Source organism: Typopeltis vanoorti, chromosome 17 (assembly GCF_054136105.1).
Source record: "Typopeltis vanoorti isolate ZY-2024b chromosome 17, IOZ_Tvanoo_1.0, whole genome shotgun sequence".
NCBI classification, from domain to species: Eukaryota; Metazoa; Arthropoda; class Arachnida; order Uropygi; family Thelyphonidae; genus Typopeltis; species Typopeltis vanoorti.
The window spans coordinates 94745474-94769818 of NC_143565.1; the positions used below are offsets into that span (position 1 = coordinate 94745474).

At 34.1% G+C, this 24345-nt stretch overlaps 1 protein-coding gene across 4 annotated transcripts in view; it reads right to left on the bottom strand.

The window, feature by feature from the left end:
- Positions 1-24345, bottom strand: part of Lpin (phosphatidate phosphatase LPIN) — a 443299-nt gene that overhangs the window by 344269 nt on the left and 74685 nt on the right. For all 4 annotated transcript variants that reach the window (XM_090407132.1, XM_090407133.1, XM_090407129.1 and 1 more), the window contains exon 4: positions 19468-19566. In XM_090407132.1, coding sequence (XP_090263258.1) covers positions 19468-19566 — 99 coding nt within the window. The remainder of the gene's footprint in view (positions 1-19467; positions 19567-24345) is intronic.

Sequence of the window (24345 nt, forward strand, 5' to 3'; positions counted from 1 at the left end):
ATGATGAGGTTTTACATTAGTCATTTAAGATATTAATAGTTTTTTTCTAACTGTGATTTAATCTGCTAGGATAATGAAATCATCAGCATATCTGATGTGATTAATGTGGTGCCATTCATTTTTAGACATTGGTTAATCAACTATGTTTTATAGACTTCTTCTAGGAAGATGATGAAGATGAAGTTGAGGTGAAAGAGGGCAACCCTGCATTACACCTTTCTCAACTCTGAAATCCCTGTTTTTAATGTTGTTTGTTTTAACAAAAGCTTTTAAAAAACAAGCTGTTAAAAAACTTTTAACAAAAGTATCTCCATAATAATTTGTAATAAATGTTAAAATATCAGAATCCATTCTTAAACTTTTTAAAATTTATTTCTATTAAATGAATCAAAGTCTTGCTTGAAATCTATAAAACAACAGTATATGGGCAGGTTGTATTCTCAATATTTTTCTGCTATATTATTAATGGTGAAGATGTGGTCTATAGTGGATCTACGTGGCCTGAATCCTGCTTGATTTTCATTTATGATTTTTTCTGTGAGCACTTGTGTTCTCTTTTGAATAATTCGTATAAATAGTTTATAACTATGACTTAAGAGTGCTATAGGTCTGTAATTTTCACATATTCTTTTGTCTCCTTTTTTATGAATTGGTATAATAACTCCTGTTTTCCAGTCAGTTGGAATTACTCCAGTATAAAGAATTTGGTTGAATAATTTCATTAAGTTAATGGCTTCCTTGCCACCATATTTCCATAGTTCTATAGATATTTCATCTTTGCACGTAGCTTTCAAGTTTCATTTGGTTCATTGCATTTATAATTTCTGCTGCAGTTATTGGTGGTGCCTTTTCATATATCATCTCTTCCATTATACTTTCCTCATGTTCTTTCTGAAATAATGATTGATAGTAGTCCTTCCAGATTATTTTAATATTTTGTATTGATCCAGTTTCTAGATTGTTTTTATCTTTCATTATTAGTGGTTTATCTTTATATATCTTAGTTAATTCTTTTATAATTTTATATACAGTTTTATTGTAATTTCTTTTATTAGCTTCTTCACACAGTTTTGCTTTTTCCTCCACCAATCATTTTTGGCAGATATGCAAATTTTATCAATTTTGTTTTTAAGGTTCTTATAATGTTGTTTATTTTCTTCTGTATTTTTTATATTTAATATATGCTTTGCTACTCTTTTTTCTTCTAAAGTATTTAAAATTTCAGGGGTTATCCATTCATGATTTGTCTTGCTGTTTTGTTCCAAGTATGCTTCGTGTAGTATTTATAATACTTTTTTTTTACTTTGATTCCATGTATTTTCTATATTATCATAGGTTAATCGTCTAATCTCATTTCCTATTAGTTTGATAATTGTCTTGCATAAATTTCTCTTTCAGTTTTGACATGTCCATTTTGTTGATTAAAGCTTGTGACTTGCGGTACTTAAATTTTAGTTTTATTTTTGCCACCAAAAGTTCATGGTCAGTGTCAAAATCTGGAGTTTTTAAAGTTCTAACATTTTGAACTGATGATTTCTAGTTACATTTGATTAAAATGTAATCAATACAGTTCTTTGTTGTACCATCTGGTGAGGTCCATGTGTATTTGTGGGAAGGTTTATGGAAGAAAAGGATATTGCAGGTAAATAGACTATTTGCTTTACAAAATTCTAGTACTCTTTCTCCTCTTTCATTTCTATTATCAACTCCAAACCTGCCCATCGCATCCTCCATGCCTGGGGTGAACTGCCCAATCTTGGCATTAGTCTTCCATCATGATTAATATATCTTTCTTATTAGTCTTATCTATTAAATCTTTTAATAGTCACGTGACACATTTGTTTTTAAGGTTCTTATAATGTTGTTTATTTTCTTCTGTATTTTTTATATTTAATACATGCTTTGCTCTTTTTTCTTCTAAAGTATTTAAAATTTCAGGGGTTATCCATTCATGATTTGTCTTGCTGTTTTGTTCCAAGTATGCTTCGTGTAGATGAAGAAATTGACATAAAAAGTGTCGATTTCTTCATCTTCATGTGACTGGTTGAGAGCATAAATTTGAATAATTGTAAAGTGCACATTTTTCTCTTTACCTTTTAGTCTAACAGAGATCATTCTTGGGACATGGGGTTCTATGGCCATGACTGCATTTTGTAGACTGTTATTCACTAAGATGGCAACTCCTTCTCTATGTATATTGTCATCTCTGCCCGAATAGAATAGTTTTTCCTGAGTTCAGATTTATAACTCCTTTTCCTGTCCAGTGGGTTTCAGCCAAGCCCACAATGTCCCATTTAATCCTAGTTCTTTTTCCATCAGATTTGTTTTCCTAGGTTTTAGCAGTGTCCTTATATTTGAAGTTAGGAGATGAGAAGTTCTATTGGATGACCACATAATATACTTCTCGACTGCTCCCTGTGATCTAGGAAATTCACGTCGGCTTCCTCGGACGCAGTAGCATTCTCTTGACACAGTGGAGATTCCCGATTCATAGGGTTTAATGGCAAAATAATGCAGGTGGCTTGCAATTCCTCTGCTGCATCCTTTGGTCCACGGCTCCTTATTCTTTATTTGGAGCAACCCGTTGGGGTTTCCCCTCATCTGCCACCCAAGGGACACGCCTGGTAGGTGTCTGGTCTCCCACAGGCCATCACAATTAAGGATCTTTATTTTGTACAAGAGTTGAAGCACCTCACCAAGCACTGGATATCGTGCAGGTAATGTTGTCAGCACTCATACCAATAGCTTCCATAGCCTTTTAATGTGCATACAAAAAGGAACAATGGTAGCCTGCCGTTTGGTGTAAATGCAGTGTGCCTTATTTTGGTCAGACATCTATTAAAAATCCCATGAGTACTATACAGCAGAACACATGAGAGACATTATGTATGGAAGAACTACAGCAAGTGGTCCATCTAATCATGTTCTTAATTCTGTTTGCCCTAAACATGAAGATTCATTCATCCAGTGATCTGGAACAAATCAGAAAACATTTTTAGATGCTAGGATGAACTGGAGAGAACTGTGGAATCAACAGAAACTGTCCTCAATCCAGTCCATCTTAATACTAACTTTAGCCATCACTTATCTGATTGTCACTCTTCAGCTATCCAGCTTTGGTATTCACAAGATAATGCCCACATAAACGTGCCCAACAATACCATGCAACATCCAGAATATCTTCAAATGTCAGCAGTACATTTTCAAGTTAAATTTATAGATGTAGTTTTCTGTTGTAATGTATATTTTTGTATTTCTCTTTTCATGTTATGCATCCAATGGAGTTTTCTAAGAAGACAAAACTATTTGTGCACTCAAATAATAGTTTTTTTCTATATTGGTATCGCTCAGCTTCTAGTCATTATTTTTATTTAATTATATATATATATACACACAATCATGTTCAGAGAAACCGCATCACCTGCAGTAACCATGTTTTTATGGTAATTAAATTTGAATGCCTATTTGAAAAGAGAAAACACAATAATTGTCACAAATAATGAAGTAATATAACATTTTTATTTTTGATTAATATTATATTATTTAATTTCAATATTTTCAATAAAAATGAAAATATTAAAATTTGAATGCCTGTTTTGAAAAGAGAAAACACAATAATTGTCACAAATAATGAAGAAAGTAATAACATTTTTATTTTTGATTAATATTATAATATTAATTTCAATATTTTCCATAAGGGGTGCTTAAGGGTCAAAGCTGTATAACTGAGAGGAGACCTCCACATAGCCTTTAAAGGAATGCGGAGAACCGAACAGGGTTTCTGACCTAATGTCCAATCCTCACCTTCTCGTGGTGCACCCTGTTGGATATCTACTTGGATACTGAACGAACGAGGATGGGCTGGCAAATTGGGATTTAGACAACCAAATTGTATTCTTATTGGTTAAACCAAAATAAAAAAATGATGGTACAACATGACAAAATTTCATGCCGGCTGGGGCGTCGCCAAGTTAAACAAGGCCCCCGTTGTTTTCGCCGGGGAACCAGGGCGAACAGCGAGAAGTCAGCTACTGGAACAAATCTGAAAACAAACACCAACTCAACATCACCAGAGTTAAAGATCGGTACTATCAACGTAAGAAGCCTGAATGGCAAAGAAATGGAGCTAACTGAGGAATTAGATAAGTACCATATCGACATAATAGGGGTGGCTGAAACAAAAAAGACAAAAACTGGTGAGATCTTTCTGAGCAATAAATACAAAATGTTATATTCAGGCAATGACAATCAAGGAAAAGAAGGAGTAGCCATAGTATTCAACACAAAATATGAGGCTAATCTTCTTGAATGGCAGTCAGTCTCAAGTAGAGTAATGTGGGCAAATATGAGAATGGGGAACTGGACAATGAGACTTATTTGTGCCTATGGTCCCACAGAAGGTTCTACTAAGGTAGAAGTAGAGGAATTTTTTGAGGCTTTAGAAAAAGCATCTGACACAATGAAAAAGGAAAAGTTGGTCCTTGTTGGGGATCTAAATAGCAGAGTATGAAATGATTGTGAGACATACAAAAATATTTTGGGAAAATTTGGAGAAAAGAGCAAAGCTAATAATAATGGCAAATATCTGTTGGATTTCTGCTCAGGACATGGACTGGTTATTACTAACACCATGTTCCAACATGAAAATGTGCACAAATTCACATGGAGAGAAGAGGCTAGGAATAAGAAAAGTCTCATTGACTATGTTATTGTTGACAGTGACGTTTTCTCCTTGGTGCAGGATACCAGAGTGTACAGAGGATTTGAAATTGGAAGTGATCACTATTTAGTCTTGAGCAGGATAAAATTGAATTTCATGTTGAAAAGAATAACATGTAAGAAAGTTTTAAAGCGAATAAAAGTTGAGCAGCTCTCAGATGTGAACTGTAGACTAAAATACACAAAGATTATTGAAAAGAAAATGAAAGAGTTTGAGAACAGGAATCAAACCTTGGAGATTCAGTGGCAAACTCTGAAGAAAACATTGATTGATTCTGTCAGAGAGGCATGTGGTGAGGTTGTGTGCAAGGATAAAAAAATCAGAACTCCCTGGTGGACACAGGAAGTTAAAGAGACAGTGAAGGAAAAGAAGAAAGCATATCAAAAGTTCCTGTCAAATAAGTCAGCTTTTACTCTTACAGAATACAGAAACAAATGTAAGAAAGCTAAACAGTGTGTAAAACTAGCTAAACAAAAGTCATGGGAGGACTTTGGCAAGAATATAGAAAATAAATATCAAGAAGGTGGCAAAACATTCTGGAGGTTGTTGAATAAGCTTAGGAATGGAGGAAAGAGTGCTGTAAAAGGAGTTAGAGATGATAAAGGTAACATGAAAACAGGAGAAAAAGATATCCTTGAAGTATGGAGTAATTACTTTGAAAAACTGCTAAATGAAACAAGCAGTGATGACAGCACAATGATAAAAAACACTGACCAGGCATGCAGTCAGGAATACATATCCATACTTGAAGTAGAAAAAGCGTTCAAACGCTTGAAATGTGGAAAGGCAGCAGGAGTAGATGATATTCGACCAGAAATGCTGACATATGGTGGTATAAAAGTCTTACAGTGGCTGCACTGCATAGTTCAGAAAGCCTGGACAGAGAGACGAATTCATGATGATTGGAGTAGAGCTCTCATAGTACCCATATATAAAAAGGGAAATAAAACTGAATGTGAGAATTACAGAGGTATTTCCCTACTGAGTGTTCCTGGCAAGATCTATGCAAGTATACTTGAGAAACGGTTGAGAAGAATTGTGGAAGAAAAGCTTGGTGAAGAACAAGCTGGATTCAGGCCAAATAGAGGCTGTCAGGATCAGATCTTCACTTTACGACAAATAGTCGAGAAAGCATGGGAATACAACAAAGATCTGTATTTAAGTTTTGTCGATTTGGAAAAGGCATATGACAAGGTGCCAAGAGAGAAGCTATTCAATACGCTGCAGTTATATGGTGTCAATGGGGCATTATATCAAGCAATACTTAGTCTTTATTTGAGTTGTAAGTCAGCAGTTAGAATTGAAGGAAGTACAGGAAGATGGTTTAATGTTAAATCTGGTGTGAGACAAGGATGTACATTATCCCCTCTGTTATTCATTATCTATATGGATCACATTATGAAGGAATGTGGTATTAAACCTGATATCAAAATTGGAGATGTTAATGTCAGCTCTTTGCTTTATGCGGATGATGTTATACTTCTAAAAATAATTCCGCTACAAGTCTGCATGATTCTCTGACTAAATTGAATAGCTGTTGTATTAGATATGGTATGAAGGTCAGCAATAAAAAGACAAAGACAATGAAAATAGGCAGAATCATTAAAAATGTCAACTGTGTTGTGAATGGAGAACCTGTGGAACAAGTAAAACATTTCAGCTACTTAGGCAAGATTTTTACTGAAGATGGTAAATTAAATATAGAAATAGACAACAAAATCAGCAAAGCTGGTATGGTGGGAAGTCAATTGAATAAATTCATATGGAATAAGAAAGAAATTAGTCGGAACACTAAATTAGCTGTATACAAGACAGTGTTCAAACCAGTTTTAACTTATGGATCTGAGAGCTGGGTCAGAAGTAAAACACTTGACCAAAGACTAGAGACTGCAGATATGAGAGTCCTGAGAAAGATTAGAGGCGTGAACAGATGGCATCAATGGCAATATCATATTAAAAATGAGGATATTAGGAAAGAAATTGACATTGTCAGCATCCAGGAATGCGTTAGCACAGCTAATCTCAGGTGGTATGGTCACTTAAATAGAATGGGAGAGGAAAGATTAGCAAAACAAGTGTTCTCTGCCAGGTTGGCAGAAAAACGACCCAGAGGAAGACCAAGATATAGGTGGATTGATACGGTACAAAGTGCCTTAGACGATAGAAATATAAGATCTGATAATGTTGGAGTCTTGACAAGTAACAGACTGATTTGGAGGAAAATTGTAGATAGAAAGTTAGTAATGATGTAATTTTTTCATGTAGTACTGTCATATCCTGTACACCCCTTGAGGGTACATGGCAGGAATTTGATGATGATGATGATATTTTCCATAAAAATGAAAATATTAAAATTTGAATGCCTGTTTGAAAAGGGATAATACAATAATTGTCACAAATAATGAATATAACATTTTTATTTTGATTAATATTTAGTTCTTTTTAGTATAAGATGCGATATAATTAGGAAATGACAACAAACTTGTTAAATTTGCAAATATTTCAAAATAGAATGGACATTGATATTTTCACTAGAACCAAAGATTTTGTTTGGTACTTCATTGGTCCAGCTTTTGTCTTTATTATTATTCGTGACACCTCCAAGGAGTCCGATGACTCATTGCGGGAGGACCCACTGTACAACTCTCCGTCTCCACTACTACACAGAACCTCTACTACCAATCACCTACATCAATGCCATCTACTGCCCACAACCACCACTGCTAGTATTTTTTGTCTCTAAATTGTGTGTGTTCTGAAGGGCCGATTTGTCTGTATGCGGGATGAAAAACCAGAGTTTCTGGGAGAAAAAACACTGCTACCTCCATATGAAATCGGCTAACTCACCTTCAATTGAAAAAGTCCATATAAAGATTCCTCCCGTCATGACGAGAATCAAACCTAGGCCTTTTCTAATCAAAGGGCGCAACGTACCGTCATTCTTCCAATTGCGCTATGGAGGTTTCTGTCTTTATTACAGCTTGGTATCAGCAGGGCATTGACAAAATCAATTTCCTGATGGATTCAACTGTCAATTCATAGTTCCATACCCTTATGATGGCTTCTTGGAGCTCCTGAAGTGTTTTTGGATTCTTCTTGTGTATTTCAATCTCCATTTGGTATCACATGTTCTCAATGGTGTTGAGATCTGGGCTGTTTCCTGGCCTCAGTAGTCGGTGAATCAAGTGTTCAGTGAGCCACTTATTGACCTGCCATAAAAACTAAAGGTTCTTTAAGTACTAAACTCAATTTGCATGGTACAGTTTAGGATTATAATAGCATTATAATAGTAAGACAGGTACAATAAATAAATTGCAAGAACTAATAGAAACAGGAATTAAGATAAATGGAATTGATATTAACTGGCTATGGTTTGGTACAATAAATAAATTGCAAGAACTAATAGAAACAGGAATTAAGATAAATGGAATTGATATTAACTGGCTATGGTTTGGGGAATGATATAGCAGTTATAGCTGATAATGAAGACAAACTGAAATCCACCCTGAAGAAGATGGAAGAAATTTTCACAACAGTACAGCCTAAAAATTAATTGCAAGAAAACAAAACTATTAATTACAAGTAAAGCAAATCCAATGAAAATAAACCTGGAAATAAATAATAATCTAATACAACAGGTATCCTCTTTTAAATATCTTGGAAGTCTTATCGCGGAAGATGGAAGAAACCAATCAAATATTAAAGCACGAATAATATTGTGCCCAAAATAATCTTGCCCAAAACAGCATTCTACAACAGAAGAAACATTTTTACCAGTAAAGGACTTATCACCTAGCTCAAAAAAGGCTAGTGAAAACATATATATGGAGCATTGCATGGTTGTGAGGCCTAGACGCTAACAAGACAAGACATCAAAAAAGTTGGAGGCATTTGAACTTTGGTGCTGGAGAGAGATGATGAAAATTAGTTGGACAGAAAGAAAAAGTAATGAAGTTCTAAATATAGTTCATGAAGAGCTAATGAACCACATCAATAAGAGAAGCCTAATTGGACACCATCTGAGGCATGAGAGACGGATTACAGAAATAATGGAGAGGACTGTAGAAGAAAAGAAGCCACGAGGCAGACCAAGAATTTTACATATAAATAACATAATAATGTTAACCTAAGAGTTATGAAGAGATAAAAAGGAGGTCACAAGACCGGATGTTATGATATGCTATAACTAACCAATCTTCGGATCGATACACCAAGAAGAGAAAAAAAGAAAAATAGCATTACTTTCACTTTTTGCCCTATGATAAGGGGCAGAGTCATCCTGAAAGATGCAGGTCATCGTTATGATAAAGTGGTCTCTGATAGTAGGCAGCAATTCTAAAATTTTCTGATACACTTGTGCATTCACTGAACCTTTTGTGAAATGCAAGCAACCAATACCATGATACGACATGCAGCCTCAGATCATTTGACTGTTGACACCAGAGAATCAGGGTTGAATTTTTCCCCTGATCATCTTTGAACTGTCTTTTCCACTGATCAGGAGTCCATTTGGCATGCTCTTTGCACCAATTTAACCAAGTCAATATCATTTTTTTTGGTTAACAATGGTTTATTTTTAGGATGCCTGGCTATCAGTCCCTGTCAAATGAGTCCTCCTGACAGTTACAGAGCTTGCCACAACTCCTGTTTGTTCTTCCTGGTCCCATTTCAGTTCTCCAGACAATGCGTGCCAATTTTGGAGACACAGTTGCTTTAGAACTCGATCTTGGTATTGCATAGACAGTGGCTTTCTTCCTGTCCCTTCTTCCTTTCAGCAGATCCAGTTTCCTTCACTTTCGACAGCAGCCATACCACAGGACATCCTTTTAGCTATTTTTTGAGAGGAATAGTCTTCTCTATGCAAAGCTTAAATCAAACTTTTTCTGTGTGGTATTAACTGCACATAACTAGCCATAGCGATCTCAGCACAAAAATGCAAAATCTAGCTCTTGTTGTCTATTTATAGCATAAAAAATTCTGACGCAACAGCAGCAACTATTACATTATACAGAAACCTGTGGGAATGATAGATGATACAATACAACAAAATATCTAATGATTAACCAACAAAAATGACAATTTAATTACTAAGAACTATATTTATGCAAGGCGATGCAGTTTCTGTAAACATGAATACACATGTGCATGCTACACACACGTGTATAAACACATCCTCCTCCTCCTATTCTTCTCATCTGTCTAGAACAGGTAGAGTCCCTCCTAATGAGGAGTTACTGGTGTATTAATGCAGCTGGTTCGCCACTCCTCTGCTGCATCCCCTAAGGGCGATATTCCTGACTGCTTGCGGGATGAAAAACCATAGAAAAATTGGTGGGGGGACCCTGCTGTCCATGCCCAAGACTGGCTAACTTGGCTATGGCTTAGGAAAATCCTTAAGCTCCTCTCGTAGTTGACGGGAATCGAACCTAGGACACTCCTTCCTCAGGCATATGGTTGCGAAGCGCAAAGCCACTAGGCTAACCTCGCAAACCATAAACATATCTAAAGCCAGGAACTCAGAGTCATATAGCATTAGACAGTTTCAGCACGCCATTGGGCATGCTTCTCCACTAATTTCCCTCAGTCACTTCCCTGTGTCTGCACAGTGTGTGTCTGTCTCAGTCCGCTCTGCATTGTCTCTTACTTTACATAGCCTAGTCATTGCGCGATACATTCGTGTAGAGAATTTTTAACTGTTTTTGGCATTTTTTTATTGCCCATGGCATCCAAGAATGTAGAAAAAACAAAACCTAAAAGAAAAGTTGTAGTATCAACAAATGAAATGAAAAAAGAAATTATCATGAAACACGAAAGCGGTACCCATTTTATGGATCTGGTGACGATGTTTAACATGTCAAAGTCAATGATAAGTAGCATTCTTAAGAATAAGGAAGCAATAACAGCAGCAAATGTGGCTAAAGGTGTAAACATTGACCTCCAGGAGATCACATGTTATTGAAGAGATGGAAAAACTCCTTTTAGTGTGGATAAAAGAGAAGCGATTATGTGGTGACATTATTACTGAGAGAATTATTTGTGAGAAAGCCAAACATCTGCATAGTGAACTTAAGAAACACACACCTGAGACCAGTACTGAAAATGGGGAGTTTAAAGGAAGTAGAGGCTGGTTCGATAAATTCAAAAAACGAACTGGGATCCGTAGTGTTGTCATGCACGGAGAGGCTGCGAGTACCAATGTAGAAGAAGCAGACAAATTTGTAAAAACCTTTAAGAAGTACATGGATAGTGAGGGATTTGTATCTCAACAGGTTTTTACTTGTGATGAAACAGGTCTTTTTTGGAAAAAAAAGGACCTATATCACAAAAGAAGAAAAGACGGCACCGGGATATAAACCTATGAAAGATAGAATTACTTTGCTGCTTTGTGGTAATGCTAGTGGAGACTGAGATAAAGCCGTTGCTTGTTTACCATTCTGAAAATCCACGTGTTTTTAAAAAGAACAATGTCATAAAGAGAAAATTCGGTGTTATGTGGAGGGCCAACACGAAAGCATGGGTTACGAGAGAGTTTTTCACTGAGTGGATTTATCAAGAATTTCCTCCCACTGTAAAAGCTTATCTTACTGAAAAAAATCTACCATTAAAAGCTCTTCTAGTGAAGGACAATGCTCCTGCTCATCCCCCAAATTTAGAGGAGAATTTAGTTGGTGAATTCAGTTTCATCAAGATAAGTTTTTGCCACCCAGTACCACTTTTATCATACAACCAATGGACCAGCAAGTGATTTCAAACTTCAAAAAACTGTATATTAAGGCTATGTTTCAAAAGTGCTTTGAAATAACCAATGTCACAGAACTGACTCTTAAAGAATTTTGGAAAGAGCATTACACCATTCTTCATTGCTTAAGGATCATCGATAAGGAAAGAAGTTTCTATTAAAACAATGATTTCTGCTTGGAAAAAACTCTGGCCAGATTGTATTTCATTCAGTGAAGTATTAAGCTGTGAAGAAGAGTCTGTTGTAAATGAAATTGTGTCTTTGGGTAAAGCTATGGGATTAGAGGTGAGTGATGAGGATGTGAAGGAGTTAATAGATGATCATAAAACTGAACTCAGTACAGAAGACCATCAACATCTTCACGATCAACAACAAAAAGAAGTGGAAAAAGAAATTTTTATGGAAGAGAAGGATGCCAAAGGATGCATTTCCAATGCCGACCTTCAAGAATTGTTCTCTGTTTGGGTTAGAACACAAGCTATTGTGGAAAAATGGCACCCTAATAAGAAAGTAGTGACCAGGAATATCAACTTATTCGATGACAACATGATGGGTTATTTTAAAAATATCAAAGAAAATCATCAGCACCAAACAACATTAGATAGATTCTTCTCTGTAGAAAAAAGAGAACTTGAATCAGCATTCTCAACTCCAGCTAAGAAGCAGAAAGAAGACGCTTAACAACGGGAGCATTATTTTCGTCTTTGCGATTTTTATATTAAAAAAATATTCTTCACTGTTATTTTTAATGTTGTAATAATTAAAATTAATAAAATAAATATAAGATTATTTTGTTTATTTTTTTCTAAGTTATTAACATTAAAAAACCTAAAATAGATAAAATTAAAAAAAAAATTATTGAAATTTTTTGAATATGGAAATAGATTATTTCGCTTTCCATTATTTCTTATGTAACATCTTGATTCAGACTTCGAACGATTCATAGTTCAAACGGGTTTCTGGAACGAATTAAATAGGAACTACGAGACACCCCTGTATCTTTATTGGATTTTGAAAATTTGCTTTACATAAATCAAATATACTGCATTAGAACAGGAATGATGACATATTTTATAGAACTGAAAATTTGAAATAGGTTGTTAGGATAAGTTATTTAGTTACTGTATGATTTCGTTAAGTTATTGTATTTGACAGTTAAACTGTTGCTTGTCTGCATGCAGTATAGTGTCTGTGGGAGAGGTGTCGTTTTTCATTTTGCAGGGTCTTTTTCAATCCAGCTGTCTCTAAGTACACTAACTGACACTAAATACAGTGCAGATTTATTGTCTCTGTACTATATTTAGGGGTAAAATAAACATGCTTATTTTTCTTGCATCTGCAGAGTATGGTGCCCTTTGGGGAGGGAGATGTTTTTCCCTATAAGAGACATTTTCATTCCAGTCTTCCAAAAGAATATGCATAATGAGCAAAAATCTGTTTATTCCTGTGAATAAAAATGATTCCTTCCATGCTTTATAAAAGGACACCATATGGTAATCTCCAACAAAATATTAGCATAGACATGACATTTACAAGTTGTAAAATAATGTAATAATTTTTAGTTTTTAAAATAAAATTTCTATATAGAAACAGAAATTTATGTATATATTGTTATGTAAAGAAAAGTGTACACTGATAACAATTATTGATAACACTGATAACATAACAATTACTAATGAATAAAAGAAAATTCTTATTAGAAAATCAAAATAGAAGTTAAAAATATACAAATAAATACACATAACAAGCACCACAGATTATATAGGATGATTTGCTCACTTAGAAATCCATTAATTCACATGTATTCATGTCACACCTAGATGAATCATTTGATTGACATAATTAGTTCAATAGATAAGCTCCTTCCTATAGCCATTTATGAAGCTACCAATGTATACAGGATGTAAATACAATGTATTTATTGTTGTGGTATTATATATGTGTATCCAATAGGTTACTGGCATGTATTATTTATTATTTTTACAGCTATTTTTGTCTGTTTTCCTTTAGGAGTGTCCCTTATTTTAAATGCATTGCTTTTTACTAAGAATTCTTAGGGTATTATAAGTATTTTAAGGGTAAATATATGCAGACTAAGAGAGAAAGAAATTTTGCACATACCTTGTTTGGATGTCTTCATTCTCCATACTTCTGGTGTTAGGCTGTTAAAGAGGGGGGTTAGGAAATGTGGGGATGTTTGAGGCAAGGTGGGAAGATTAATTAGAAAACCCGGGTTTTTTAAAATAATATATACTGTGTGTGTATATACACACACACACACACACACACACACACACACACACACACACACACACACACACACACACACATATTATATTTAAGGGCACTTCTTTGGGGAAGGGAAGGGTTTTATGGGAAACAGGGGCGGGGGAGAGCGTTAACGGGGTGTGAACCGTTTCGATCATGCTATCGTCATCGGAACATTTCGGGATAAGTGTAGGGCTATGTCATGACAGTTTGGTGTATCTGCTTTAGAGGAGCTTGTGTTATCACTTATTGGTTGGAGTCGTGATGACCTAATATTTATATTGTGGAGCTTCCAACACTCAAAAATTAGGTGGATGTTGATTGAGTTTTCGTCACATTTTATGGCAATTGTTTCCGATATTCTAAGCATTGTTTCGTTGTCTTGTTTGTCTATTATTATGGCCTTGTCAATTTGCGGGGTATGCTTCTGTTTTTTAGGGAATCAACTGCTATTTCTGTCTTCCCTGTACCTCTGTAGAATACAGACTATGGGATATGTTTCTGTTCAAGGGCATCAACTGCTATTTCTGTCTTCCCTGTAGAATACAGAGTACAGGGAAGACAGAAATAGCAGTTCATGCCCTTGAACAGAAACATACCCCACAAATTGACAAGGCCATAATAATAGACAAACAAGACAACGAAATAATGCTTAGAATATCGGAAACAACTGGCATAAAATGTGACAAAAACTCAATCAACATCCACCGACCCTACCTAATTTCCGAGTGTTGGAAGCTCCACAACATAAAAATTAGGTCACGACTCTGACCAATAACACAAGCTCCCATAAGCAGATACACCAAGCTGACATAGCCCTACACTTATCCCGAAATGTTCCGATGACAATAGCACGATCGAAATGGCTCGCACACCGTTAACGCTCTCCCTCACCCGTTTCCCATAAAACTCTTCCCCAAAGAAGTGCCCTTAAATATAATAATATATATATATATATATATATATATATTATTTTAAAAAAACCTGGGGTTTCTAATTAATCTTTCCATCTTGCCTCACCCCCCCCCTCTTAACAGCCTAACAGCAGAAGTATGGAGAACAAAGACATCCTAACATCCAAACAAGGTATGTGCAAAATTTCTTCCTCTATTAGTCTGCAGTCTGCATATATTTACCCTTAAAATACACTTATAATACCCTAAGAATTCTTGAGCAAAACGCCAATGTATTTAAAATAAGGGACACTCCTAAACAAAAACAGGCAAAAATAGCTTTTAAGAGGAGTAACATGGGAATTTTCCCAGAAATAATACCTGTATTATTTATTATTAGTTAGTTATGTATAGTTTGCAAGCAAATCTCTCTCTCTTCTCATAAGTTTTTTTTTTTTTTTTAATTATGCTCATTATATATACAAACATGCATGTCTAGAAATATGGATCGCATCTAATTCACTCCATCCCAGCAACCTATTGGACACATATATAATACCACAACAATAAATTATTAGTAATTCATTTGGCCTTTAAATGAAAATATTTCTATTCACACCTGTTCTTTCTTTCCTTCTCTTAGATTTGCTCATCATTCTCACATGGCTCGATTAATGCCAGCTCACATATTTACACCTTTTAGTAATTTAAATATACCAATCAAATATATGATCCTCCTTAATTTTTGGTTTCTAACATATCCTTTAAGAAACATTCTTTCCCATCTCTATGCAGTTTTGGTTTCAACTGAAAAAGCCATCACAATTTGTGGTACATGTGCACATATATGTGTTCATTATTTATCTACTCTAGTACGTGAAAATTTACACATTCTGCAGTATTTATATCTTAATTTTATCTCCTGTAACTAAATTTATTAGAAGAATCATCACCAAATATCATATTGCAGAATTTTTAATGTCTTTTTTTTTTTCCCTCTTTGTTATCAAAATCAAAGTCAAAAGAACTATTGTTTATCCACAGCAAACTTTCCATAATAAATATCTTAAAGAGGAAAATACAAAATACTTCTGATAAAGACCTATACATCAGAAATAAATAAAATCATGAAATGCCATATTTTTTGCATGCTAAGTCCTTAAATCAGAAATTTTGGTTTTTGAATGCAAAAATCATAGACATTTCTATAATTCTGACAGATTTTTTTTAAAGTTCTTTTTTAACGTCACTCATAGATTAATGAAGTTCTTTACTGCCAATGATGTATCTTTTCTTTTGGCAGAAAGTGTTTTCACTTGATAATAAATTAAATTAAACATGCCAAGATATTATATTCTGTGTAATCCTTTACCCAAGTCTAAGCAAACAAAGTTTGCACATGAAGTGTCTTCATGACCAGGCTACTTGTATTTAGAAACTAATGACTTAGCATTAATTGTCTTAGTACTTGTGTATGGGAAATATGACTTCTGAATTAATTTAACCTTGGTATCTCTTCTGAATCTGGCTCCCACTGATGAATTCTCAAAGGTCTAAACCAGTCTGGGTAGTAGCCCTTCCCATAATGCACAGCATTATACATGGGATACTAAGGCAGTTAATGTGGAATCATTGGCTTCTATATCAAGTAGTAAAGATACATCATGCATAACTTTGTTCGCTTACACTTGAATAAAGGATTAAATGAGAATATAATTTCCCGGTATGTTTAATTTAATTTGATATATCTTACCAAACACCTAGAGTGGCTTGAAAAAGTTCTGGAGTTGTTCTCTAGGACAGGAGAAATAGATCCACAATTCAAAACATATGATGTTTAAAAAATCTTTCATGGATAAAATTCACATAAAACAGTACTTTCTGTAGTACTATGACCAGCTTCCTCAGAATAAATTCATGCATAGATGTTATATTTGAACATGTAAAAATGCACAAAATTAATATCCATTAATCATGACTTATTTTTTATGGTATTAACAACACCACACAATTTTTTCAAAGAGATGTTTTATTAAGTTATATTTCGCTGATTTTCAACTCTGCATCATCAGTGCACAACACACTTGTACACACGACAGTGAGTGAGTGAAACAATATAATTGCAAAAGGACAAAAGATCTAAAGTCATATTTTTGGCACCCTCTAATGGAAAAAAAAAAAAAAAGCTATGCAGGAGTTTCTCTTAGGATAACAGTCTCCCAAAGTTTTGGCAAATTAAATATTTGTTAAGGTTGGGACTTCTAAATAGCACATTTGTTTTCCTCCATCTAATCCTGTGTGAAGGAGTGTCCAAAGCATGGTCTGCCAGTCCTGACTTGCCATAGTAATAGTAGCGAATGTATCTTTCATGTTCTTCCAGGCGGATGCTAACTGATCTTCCTGTTTGCCCATAACAGGCCAAGTCACAGTCACAAGGAACTTCATACAGTCCAGGGTGCGCTAAAGGGTGAAGTTTATCCTTAGGCGAGCAGATCAGAGTTGGCAACTTCACATGTGGTTTGAAAGTGGTGCAAAGGCCATGTTTCATCAGTACTTTGGCTATCTTTTCTGATGTACCTCTGATATAGGGAATGGAAATGGTCATGTTGTATTCTTGTGTATTAGGAGAGGGCAGAGTAATGGGCCTATGTAGTATTTTATCTATTTTGTAAGGATTATGGCCATTGGCTAAGAACGTATGATGCAGATATTGGAGTTCTGGGGTCAGAGCTGTATCATTAGAACAAATGGCTCTGGCTCTGTGTAAGTGTTTTTAAAATGCCATACTGTTGGACTGGATGATGATATGATTGTTTATGTAGGTATCTTTCTGTGTGTGTGTGTGTGTGTGTGTGTGTGTGTGTGTAGGCTTTCTGTAAATAGAAAAAGATAGTGATCCACCTGAAAGGAGGGTGACTAATGTGTGAAGTAATGGCAAACCGTTATTTGATTCTTTTTCTATTGTGAAGTTGGATTTTGGGATGTTGGCTGTTTAGGTAGGTGACAAACGCATCCAAAGTGTCTTGTCTGTGTGGCCAGATTGCGAAACACATCATCTACATAGCATAACCACACTTGTGGCTTGTATGTAGATGTGGTAAGTACTTTGTTTTCAAAGTGTTCCATGTAAAAATTTGCTAGCAGGAGGGGGGGGGGATAACCCATAGCAGTACCATTAATCTGTTTGTAGAAGTAATCTATTTTTTGAGTCAGCAATGGCTTTGAAGAATTCTCTCAACCTTAACAAATATGGTTGCATTAACTTGCCAAAAATTTGGGAGACTGTTATCCTAAGAAAAACTCCTGCATAGCTGTTGTTTTTTTTTTCCAATTAGAGGGTACCAAAAATGGGACTTTAGATCTTTTGTCCTTTGCAATTATATTGTTTCACTCACTCACTGTCTCCTGTACAAGTGTGTTGTGCTCTGATGATGCTGAGTTGAAAATCAGCGAAATATAACTTAATAAAACATCTCTTTGATAAAATTGTGTGGCGTTGTTAATACCGTAAAAAATAAGTCATGATTAATGGATATTAATTTTGTGCATTTTTACATGTTCAAATATAACATCTATGCATGAATTTATTCTGAGGAAGCTGGTCATAGTACTACAGAAAGTACTGTTTTATGTGAATTTTATCCATGAAAGATTTTTTAAACCTCATATGTTTTGAATTGTGGATCTATTTCTCCTGTCCTAGAGAACAACTCCAGAACTTTTTCAAGCCACTCTAGGTGTTTGGTAAGATATATCAAATTAAATTAAACATACCAGGAAATTATTTAGAAGAAAACAAAGGTTACACCAGAAGAGCCACAGCCTGATCATTCACACAGGGGAAGGTAATGAAGATGTGATTGTGGAGGAAGATTTGGGTGATTATTCTCCTGTTTTATAGTGGCAGTAACACACAGTAGTTTTAGAATAAGGTTTAAAAATTAAAATGATAGTATACTTATTACAATTAAGTCCCTAACCCCTGTAACTCTGTTGAATTAATGTATCGACTTACGTCCAACTCGACTTACGTCCTCCCGGATGGAACGCAACCTGGATGTAAGTCGAGGGATGACTGTACTTGGGTCAGAACTTAGACTAAAGTGAGAGACATAACAGCCACTACAAGATCCAAAGAGCAATGGGCAGGTCATATTTCAAGAAGTAACACTCCAAAATGGACAAAGTTAATATCAAAACAGTATCATAAAGATGGAAAGTGAGCTACAGGAAGACCAAAGAGATGGTGGTAGAATAATATTAAAGAGATGGCAGGAACTCAGTAGCATAGAAAGGCTCAAGATAGGAATGAATGGAGGACTTTTGGGGAAGGCATTCATCCATCAGTGGACAGAAAATGGCTAATAATATGACAACATTCTGGTGCATCATTTTACTACTTTTATGTGGAAAAAATGAGTTCTGCATTGATTGAACTTTGATATCTTAATTGATCTAGCTTCCATCAATGAGACCTCAATGAAGGCTGAAACTGGTCCAGGTAGGAATCCTTCCCTAATTTTTGCACTGTGGTATACTACTCAGAAAACTGATGTGAAGTAAGTAGCCTCGCTATACAAGTAGACTAGTTGTGAAGGTACTTCACACACAAACTTTGTTTCCTTCCATTTGGGTAAAGGATTATAACAAGAATTTAATTTCTTGTCAAGTGTAATATATAATGCATTTAAAACTTGGAAATTTTTAAAATTTAATTTTTTATTTTTAATTAATTATGCTTGCATAATTTTAATTTAATGCTGTTCAAAATTTTCATCAATTCAAATTCAAAATTTAATTCTGTTTGAATTTTCAATATAAAAATTCAAATTTTGTGCATAAGTTACCTTATCCTCTTCCTCTACCTCTTGAACAAAGAATGCCTCTCCAGATTCTCCTAATTTCATTTGAATGTCTATTGGTTCTCCATTAACCTCAATATCCACCTAAAGAAATAAAACAAGAGTGCACAACAACTGATAAGTATTTAGTTTCGATTTAAATAATCTTAATATCAGTACAAGTAAGAGATTAAAAAACTTAAGCTAATAAATTTAAATGAATACAACAAACTTGAAAGTATTTTTTTTTTTTCATATCTTGTTATTATATCTGAACATACAAAATCAACAGCTGGTGTTGAATACAATTGCTTTACTTGCTATATCATGAAGAAATCATTTTCAACTCTGTTGCATACATGCAACAGAGACTTCGGGTGCTTAAAGGTCAAAGCTGTATAAACTGAGAGGAGACCTCCACATTGCCTTTCAAGGAATGTAGAGAAATGACCAGGGCTTCTGACCTAATGTCCAATTGTCACCTTTTCGTGGTGCACCCTGTTAGGTATCCTGGATACTGAACGAATGAGGATGGGCTGCCAATTTGGGATTTAGCCGACCAAATTGTATTCTTATTGGCTTAAAACAAAATACAAAATGATGGTACAACATAACAGAATTTCATGCTGGCTGGGAAATCTCCCAGTTAACCAAGCCCCCCCCACCCCAGCATAAAACTGACTGCAAGAAGAGCTAACTATTTGGTTCCGAGTTTCTTTTTATTTTTCCTCTTGGTAATCTGGTTCATATTCAGGAATACCATTGCCTGAATGCAACTTTTTGTTTTGCGAGTGCTTACCCATCTCTGCCTAACAGCTGGGGAAACAGCTATTAGGCAGTTTCCTGTGAAATTTGCTATTTTATGGGGCCTTCAGAACTGTGAGTCCCCACCCACCACATTACTGCCAGAATTTTTTTTCCCCTCCCAAATAATTTATTTAATGTTAATTACTTGATTCAGCAATGTGCCCATTTGCTCAGATTTAACCTTGTACAACTTAATTTACATGATGTATATTCATGTGGCTTAAAAGACTTGACTTTAAAATTCTACTTTGTTAGAAGAGTAAATACAGGAAATTTAGCAATCAAGATCTTTAACACATGAAATAGACAATCTTTTGAAAAATTAACTTTGAAAATTAGCATTAAGACATGTGAAAGAGATTTACCACATATTTTCATTCTTTTCTTTTCACGTATTTTCATGCCTGAATGCAACTTTGTTTTGCGAGTGCTTACCCATCTCTGCCTAACAGCTGGGAAACAGCTATTAGGCAGTTTCCTGTGAAATTTGCTATTTTATGGGGCCTTTAGAACTGTGAGTCCCCACCCACCACATTACTGCCAGAATTTTTTTTCCCCTCCCAAATAATTTATTTAATGTTAATTACTTGATTCAGCAATGTGCCCATTTGCTCAGATTTAACCTTGTACAACTTAATTTACATGATGTATATTCATGTGGCTTAAAAGCCTTGACTTTAAAATTCTACTTTGTTAGAAGGGTAAATACAGGAAATTTAGCAATCAAGATCTTTAACACATGAAATAGACAATCTTTTGAAAAATTAACTTTGAAAATTAGCATTAAGACATGTGAAAGAGATTTACCACATATTTTCATTCTTTTCTTAGCATCTCCATGGAGTCCATACACATTACTGGAGACTGCCACTAACCATTATTCACACAGCACATATCATACTTCTCCATGAACCAAAATATAGTAACAAAAAAATCCAGTAGTTCAAAAACTGATAACACACTTGACAGAAAACATCTCAGTATCGTCATAATAAAGACTGCCAAAAAACAGAAGTATTCAGGAGTATGCTAAATCATTATGGCAAAGTAATTAAGGTTCAAAATGAATTAAAAGTTAAACCTAGTAGAGGTACAGATCATTATCATTAAAATGAAAACAGAAAACCTCATACCTAATTGTATTATAATTAACAAACATACAGCATCTGAAAGTTACATGATAACTGTAACATTCTTGAAAGTTCACAGCAGCAGGCCACTTAATTAGTTATACCTAAATTTCATGCTGTTATAATAATTTGCGACCACAAAAAATCTATATTTTTGGAGATATGAAGTCATACTAGATATACAGTAGGGCTTGTCGGTTTTAAAAACCATTTTTTTAGATAAATTTGTAAAATTCAAAAACTGGTTTTTAAATTAAAAAAAAAAACGGTTTTAGATACTAGAATTAATATGTAAAAATTAATAATTTAATTAAAAACATTAACATTTTGACTTGAAACCAATGTATATGTTACAAGTGAGGAATCGGAAGATGACGTAGAGTGTGAAGATGACTATGGTGAGGATTTTTTAAATTCTCTTCATCTAGATAACGACTGTGGATTCCCTATGTTGTCTGACAATTACAAAAAATCAATTTCTCAAATTAGAAAAATTTGCAATTTTTTTAGAACATCTCCCATAAGAGAAAGCATCCTTCAGATTTATGTAAAACAAGAAAAAAGAAAAGAATTAAGTCTGATTCTTGACTGCCAAACAAGATGGAATAATTTAGAGGCCATGATTGAAAGATTTATAACATTAAAAGAATGTGTTGTTTTAGCTTTGAATGCTATTGGTGCTTCTCATATGCGAAATGAAGCTCAATATCCTAAAATCATGCAGCTTCTTAAAGTGTTTGGGCCAGTACATCTAGCAGCTGAGGCCTTAGGGTGACGAGATGCCAATTTATTAACAAGTGAAGACATATTTGAATTTCTGTTAAATGAACTAAAAAATTTAAAGACTGAAATTACTTCAAAATTATTAAATGCTTTAGAACTGCTTACTTAATTAGTACTTCTACTTTTGTAGAAGTACGAATTCAAGGAAGAAGACAAGTTAGATTGGTAACCCTTTTGTTATATTTGCAAAATCCACAAAACATTTCAACAAAAAAATCTAGTGTGTTTCCGCTAACTTCAAAACTCAATATTATTAAGTTATCTGGAAAAATATTGTCTAGAATATATCCAAATTCTTGTATAGAAACAGATATTTCGATGATGAATATATCCAAGGAGAAACTATTAATCAGGGCAATGCTCTAAAAGAAGCCATGGAAAAATCAATTCACAGGTTTCTTGAGGAACCTGAAGAAATAATATCAAATCTGAAGACAGTGAAGGCAAAATTTTCAGTATTTGAGGCAACCAATAAAAGAACAAAGAATTCAGATTTATTATTTGATGCCCGAAAATGATAAACCAAGTTCAGTAGCCAGTGAAAGAGTATTTTCCATTTCAGGCAATTTTGTATCTAGAATAAGAACAAGATTAAGTAATCATTCAGTGGACATTTTGTTTTTTGAAATCATATTTCCTGAAGAAAAATACTAAATGAAATAAAAATTTATAATTTGTACGGATTTTAGTTATTTTAGTTGTTTTTTTTGTTTAGTTTTGTATGGAGTATATTTTATTTTATTTTGTTATAATTTTGTAGTTCCATAAATATTAAATAAACTGAAAAATTGTATGGATTTTAGTTGTTTTTTTTATTTTTGTAGTTCCATATATATTAAATAAACTGAAAGATTTTAAAATAAGTATAAATATTTTTTACTTATTTTTTAATATATATTTATAGTTTAATTATTATTTATTTTATTTTTTTGTAAAAATTCGAAAATCGGTTTTTTGGAAATACTGGATTTCGAAAACTATTTTTTTCAAAAGTCGGTTTTTGTATAAATATACAGTGAGTTATGACATCCTCCACTTCCTGATCATTTGAATCTCCAACTAAACAGCTGAAAATGAAATGTTCCAATGCCCATTATTTACAGTTTTGCCATTACACTGGTCAAAAAATTAAAATTATTTCTGCTAATGGAAATTACAAATGAATTTCAATGAGCTAAATCCAAACCTACAATTCAAAAATTTCCTTCAAATTCCCTCAATTAGGATTTTAGCATAAAATATTCTGAAAACTTAGGAAAAGCATACAAGTACAGTATGTACTTTTCCTAAGTTTTCAGAATATTTTATCATGAATAAAGCTAAAATTTTAAATTATTTCTTCTTAACTTTTGTAGATGTTATTCTCAAGGTATACAGTGGCTGTTTGAAAACGAACAGAAGCACATAGTGTGAATATGTCTCGGGCTTATATCAAGATAAAAAGTTTGTATCCTTACAGGATACAAATTCAGTTTGTTGTGTCCTAAGATGTACAAATTCAAAAGACATATTTCGGTGATTACACCACATTTTTTTTTTTTTATTATTATTCAGGCCATGGGTTCATGATCATCACCGGTATTAGCAAACCTATTTATGGAAAAATTTGAGAACAATGCTCTAAAGAATTACCATAAAAAACCAAAAATATGGCTATACTATGTAGACAACATTTTCATCATATGGAATGGAACAACAGATGACCTTATCAATTTTTTTAAAGATTATCTCAATAATTTGCACAACATCATAAAATTCACTTTAGAACAAGAAGAAAATAAAAAAACTTCCTTTTCTAGATATTCTATTAGAAGTTAATGAAGAAAATAAACTCTCCTTCTCAGTATATAGGAAGCCAACCAACACAGGAAGATTTCTAAATGCAGCCTCACACCACCATCCTTCACAAAAAATAAGCTTAATTAAAACTCTTAGAGACACAGCATACAATATTTCCAGCACACAAGAAAGATGTAATGAAGAACTAAAATACTTAACACAAATCCTCCAACAGAATGGGTACGAAACAAAAACCATCAAGAGAATCCTTAAAATGCCTCCAACAAACAACACAATAAAACAGGATTACAAAAACACAATCTCGCTTCCTTATATCAAAAATGTTACAGATAAGCTAGCCAAATTAATGAACAAACAACGCAAA